Source organism: Pagrus pagrus (assembly GCF_965226575.1).
Source record: "Pagrus pagrus genome assembly, chromosome: 17".
In the NCBI taxonomy this organism is placed as follows: Eukaryota; Metazoa; Chordata; class Actinopteri; order Spariformes; family Sparidae; genus Pagrus; species Pagrus pagrus.
In genome coordinates, this window is record NC_140201.1 from 28,647,750 (window position 1) to 28,653,414 (window position 5,665).

The window sequence follows — 5,665 nt, forward strand, 5'->3', positions numbered from 1 at the left end:
TGTCTGTTTTTAAGAGCTGCACTAAGGCAGAATTCCTATCAACTGTACTGACATGGCAAAGAATTGAAACACTGAAAGCTTTAACTTGTACCTCGCATTATCATTCATCAGTACATCATCAATGACAGCAACTACAGTAGTTCCATTCAAAACTCAGTTGAGAGACCCTATACTGAAAGCTCTGGAAAAAGAAAGCTAGGAAGTGGACTCTGAAGATTATTTAGTCAAACTTTATTCGCAAAGTATGAATGCCAATAGTTTAGAAACAGTCACTGAGAAGCTTTGCAGTGCAAAGGGTCAATTAACAGAGGAGATGACTGTTTGCTCCTTCAAACTTATATTTACAATCTGTGTGTTGTTGGAAAGAAGAAATAAAATCCAACACTGGCACACATTAGATCAGCTGCATGGAGAGGAATGGAGACAGTGAGCTGCATTTCTTCTCAGGAGTCCTCCTTCTCTTGATACCTGTCCCACCAAAATCAAAGTGATCAGCAAAATATCACACTGCAACTCAAAATGTTCCAATTGAGTCCCACAACACACAGTGTTGATTACCTGCAGTGTGTACAGGTGAAGAAAACAGTCTGTCCTTCATCTGCAGATCTCATCTGTCTGGTGTGGTATACCATCCCCTCTTTATTGCAACGTGAGCAGCGTCTGTCAATCTACAGGGAGCAAGTTGCCTTTTTTATCAGTGTCCAGTTGTCACCATCACAAACAGTAGTCAGTGACCGTCTGTTCTTACCACAGGTCCCTTCAGTTCGGAGTCCTCCTCGTCCTCTAGAGCCACCGATGACTGCTCCACAGGGTTGAAGATAACTGTAGAATGGATCTCCTGGCCTGAGAACTCTGAACAGTCAAAGATATATAATATATATATATTATAAACATAGCACAAAATGTAAGGAAATTTGCATTTGGTAGATTATTTCTTTGTTGTAACGATGCTTCTTGGCAATAAATCTTATACATTTGGAAAGCCTGTTTATTTCCCTTTTGAATGGTGCCACATTTGTAAGGAACATGCATTTGTGGGATGAGCAGCAGAGCCGAGTATGTGGGTTGCACCCATGAAAAATTTACCAAATCTTCTCTGCCAAACAGCTTATTTTGCTTTCGACTCTTGTTTGGTGGATTGGATGATTGAAGTCTGAAGAAACGAGACATATTGGCAATTTAACAATTTATTAATTTAACAAACAGGAGCCTCAGTATCATGTGGAAGAACCATACACAGCCACAACAGCCTGGCTCCTCCTCCTCATGCTGGTCACCAGCCTGGTCACACAGAGCCGGGTTTCTCAGAGACTACCTCCAGAAGTTGGGAGTGGAGAGGATGGAATGGCCTGCCAGCAGTCCTGACCTCAACCAGAGTGACCAACACAACCACATTGGCTACTGAGGCTCCTGTTTGTTAAATTAATAAATTGATTGTTAAATTGCCAATATGTCTTGTTTCTTCAGACGTCAATCATCCAATCCACCAAACAACACCAAACAAGAGTCAATAGCAGAATAAGCTGTTGTATACACATGTGTGTGTGTGTACACACACACACACACACATATATACATATACACATATGTGTGTGTGTGTGTGTGTTCACAGATTCAGATGCATTCAGATGTCCTTTCAGATGCCAACTGCTTTGCTCCCACGTTTTAAATGGTATGTAGCTGAAATTCTACAAAGGGTCTCTGGAGGCATTACTGTTGTAGTGTTCAAGTCATGAAGAGGCAGAACCCTATTGTGTTTGTCTTGGTTTATTGATTGAATGATTGATTGATTGATTGATTGATTTTTCTAATGCTGTGGCTCAAATTGCAGTGAGCTGGAATTACAGAGGGATGTGAAATTTGACTTGGCTGCCAAAAAAACATCAGCTCAATCAGACAGATGGTGGTGCTGTAGTAAAGGCCACAAATTAGACACACAAGTCCAGCTCAATGTGCTCTATAAAAAGGTTTCTTTAACAATAAAGGCTGATGGAATTTTTGCTTATTAGTATAAACTGAAAAACGGTGATAGTGTTGACTCCCATCAACAGCACTGCAGGACTGATATACACATTTCTATTATAAATGTGTAAGATCTGTCAAAAAACATGGCCACCATCAACCAAAGAATGTTGCTAAGGGCAGGTCTTGGCAAGATATAGGCTATAACTTGAAGCATTTCCCACAGGTTGACGATTTACTTGTGGTGGTAATGGCAGGTGGTGCGGCATGTGATGGCGTGCTGTGTGACAGCACGGTGTGACAATACCGTGTTTGACTGTACAGTGTGTGATGGACAAGTTCAATGATAAACAAACTAAGGTCTGACGTTTCTGAATAACTCTTTTTGGCCTATAAGGTGCTGGCCTTGCACAGTTTATAATGTTTATCCTACTGACTCAAAAAACCTGACCTACAGTCAAAACTGTCCTTCTGATTTGTCAGGAAATGATTATTCCTTTAACTTCGACAAAATATGAACATACAATGCATTATCATCATAACCTTTACAGAAAATTAATTTCTGAGTAAAGTGAAACTGAATTGCTATTTTAACTTTACATTGTACATACTTTTAAATGAAACAAAACAGCTGTGGACTTGTAATGTCAATTCATACTACAATGAGCACATGTACGTATAGGAAACACTGGGGGAGGTGGACTGTTATTTATTATATGAGTTGACTTTTATGATTGAGTTCATGAATAAACCAACCCACCTAAAATTAAACAACTTTGACCATGAAGGTTTGCTGGTGTGTGTGCATTATGAAATGACAAGTGTACGTCTTGATTGTCTTGACGTATGCATGAGCATGATTAGGAGGCTAAAACAAAATCTCAAAGGAAAGACAAAACTTATGTTAAATTCCATTTCAGCTGAAATATTGTATTTGAATATTGTATTTGAAATAAATCTTCCTGTGACACAACCATAACTGCATAAACCACCTCCGCTCAGTCTTAGACAGGCTCTCGTGCATCATCTCTAGGGCTGTGGAATCTTCAACAAACACAAGACTTCTTTTGTGCAACAATTGATGCCTAATGTCAGACAATTATTACTAGGTTGAAATTTCTGCTGCATGTATTGATTTTCCACAAAAATATCATATGTTGCACCAACCTAACAATCATTCAGACACTACTAAGCAAAACATCTGGCTAAAAAAGTAGGCTACTTCAGATTGACATTTGTTGCCTATGTCTTTGTATTGTGAGTATGATAGATTACTGGCTTCTATTCACAATTTATTACATTTTATCTTTTTTTGGAAAAATACTGTGTTGCCATTCACTGCAGAGAAAAAAAATGAAATGCCAACTGTTACTTTGGCTGAAGAGCTTCTTAAGTCACCTGAACATGGAAAAAGAACATACTCTAATTAACAATATCTACAAGAAACTTCATGCTCTGTTTGGAAATTAAGTTGCCAAATAAACTTCAATATAGTTAACCCAGTTTGGTAATGAAACACAGTTTGAATTTGACAGTGAACAAAGGTGCAGCTATATATCATATTGGTCACTGCAGCTTCATTGAGAGCCACTCGTCCAAACTACTTCAGACTCCACACTGATTGCAACGACATGATGTCTCAGTGAAGTTCACGTTTGACCTTTTTGGATATAAAATGTCACCACTTAATCATTTTATACTAAAAGATCTGTGTAAGATTGTGTTGTTATTGTCATATGAAATGTCAAGGAATGGCCAAAAATGTGTTTCTTGTCTCTTCAACCTTTGAGCTTTACCCACTAAAAGGGGTAAAGCTGAGTTGGTTATAGTTGGTTCATTGGGGCACCATTTCTCCACAGTTTATAACCGTAATAAAGCCGGGAGATAATCTAATGCTGTCCGTTTCGATAGCTTGCAAGTTTTCATGTAGTGACTGTAAACGATGACTAACTTACTAAAACACTGTGAACGTCTTGTCTTGAAAAGCTGCGGATTCCTTAGTTCATGCAGATAATCAACGTAATTGTTGAACAGTGTGATCGGGAGGTAACGTTAGGCTATTGTTGTTATCGGTAACGTTAGCATGCCACTTAGCTACTGTTGTTGTACCGAGTTGGTTGTAGTTATTGCACCAAACACGTCAGCTTGCACGTTTTCATGTAGTGACTGTAGACGATGACTAACTTACTAAAACACTATGAACGTCTTGTCTTGAAAAGTTGTAGATTCCCTAGTTCATGCAGATAATCAACGTAATTGTTGAACAGTGTAATCGGGAGGTAACGTTAGCGTGCTACTTACTGTTGTCATACCGAGTTGGTTGTAGTCATTACGCCGAACACAACGTCACAACTTGCGATTGTATTTAGTAACTCCCGAAAACATAGTTATATTTTCAGACGTTACTAAACACATTCACGCACACGCGTCGTGTTTTGGAAGTAACTTAGTCGGTGCAATCACTATAACCAACTCGGTATGAGAATAATTCTAGCATGCTAATGTGCTGTGCAGCCTATATGCTAACAAACTACCAACTGCTATCTCTGAATCTAGCTTATTGTTGGCACTCGATTGAGGTTTCATGTTTTTGATGTTTCCAAACGAGGCTTCGTGATTCGCCGGCTCCGTCAACAAATTCACATGTATTCATTTTCCCCAGGGATGCTCATACAGTGACAGTATTTACGACACTAGTAACAGATAATTGCGCTTCTCAACCAGCCGGGGGTAGTAATGAGTCCAAACTACCTAGTGTTGCTTTAAGTCACAGTGGACATTAGTGCCAAATTTGAAGAAATTCCCTCAAAGTTAGGGAGCGTTCAGAAGGTGACAGGTACCTGCCACCGGGATGCAGAAGGAGCAGCGAGGGCAGCGCACTGTGTCCTGTACTCCCGGGAGAGGAAGGACACTCCCACATTCTGGGCAGAAGTTGGGATCACCACCAAAACACGACATCTCTGTTTGAAGAAAAGGAACATCAGCATTGTGCATCAGGGAAGATAAAGTTAGGTTCACAGAAATCTTCAATGACACTGTTTAAAAAGACAAACTCTGGCTCTGTTGTTTTCTACAATGTACATTAGCATAATTTCCATATGGGCAATAATTTAAACTTTGTAACTGTTGTGTAGTGTTAGTCCTTGTTTGAAACATCTGCCCAGTTAAAAGGCGTCAGGTCTAACAGTACAGTATTGTGTTTGGAGTTTTTGCTGGGGTGAAACTTTTGTTCCCATTCATGAATTATGTTATTCTAAGTCAAATATCAGGACATACCTTACAAAAGTTAAATATTAACGCGACATTTCGTATCCATACGAATTTATAGCACAACAGTAGCACAATATCTGAGGGAGCAAGTCACATAAACACGTGAGAATAAAATCTACAACTTACAGCTTACAGCTTACATTATACTTTAGCCATCAAGCATAGTTCAAAATGGGATTTTAGTGAATTACCTGTTGAATGTGTTAATGTTGCTACCCACAAATAAAACGCAGTTTTCAGTAAAAGAATTAATGTTACTGTAAATTACGCATCCGCATAGTAATCTGCATGCTTACTTCTACACACTTCCGGGTGGGTCCTTCGATCTGTCGGTCGCATGCTCTGACGTCATTCGTGTACGCTGCCTAGTTTATGCTTCTGCGTCGCGGCGACGGCGGAGCTACGTCGTCGACCCTACGCCGTCATTGAGCAT

The 5,665-nt window shown here is 39.6% G+C and overlaps 1 protein-coding gene across 2 annotated transcripts; it reads right to left on the bottom strand.

Annotated features, from left to right (window-relative positions):
• Nucleotides 1-214: 214 nt before the first annotated feature.
• Nucleotides 215-5,665, bottom strand: polr1h (RNA polymerase I subunit H). 2 transcript variants are annotated; one of them, XM_084378949.1, is made up of 5 exons: nucleotides 5,529-5,665; nucleotides 4,803-4,922; nucleotides 749-852; nucleotides 559-668; nucleotides 215-468 (listed from the first exon to the last, which is right to left on the bottom strand). In XM_084378949.1, exons 1-5 carry the CDS (start codon nucleotides 5,569-5,571, stop codon nucleotides 444-446), a joined length of 402 nt encoding a protein of 133 aa, XP_084235075.1. In that variant the 5' UTR covers nucleotides 5,572-5,665; the 3' UTR covers nucleotides 215-443. The 2 variants fall into 2 exon arrangements, with proteins under 2 accessions (XP_084235075.1, XP_084235076.1); XM_084378950.1 differs by having other exon boundaries at nucleotides 5,424-5,543.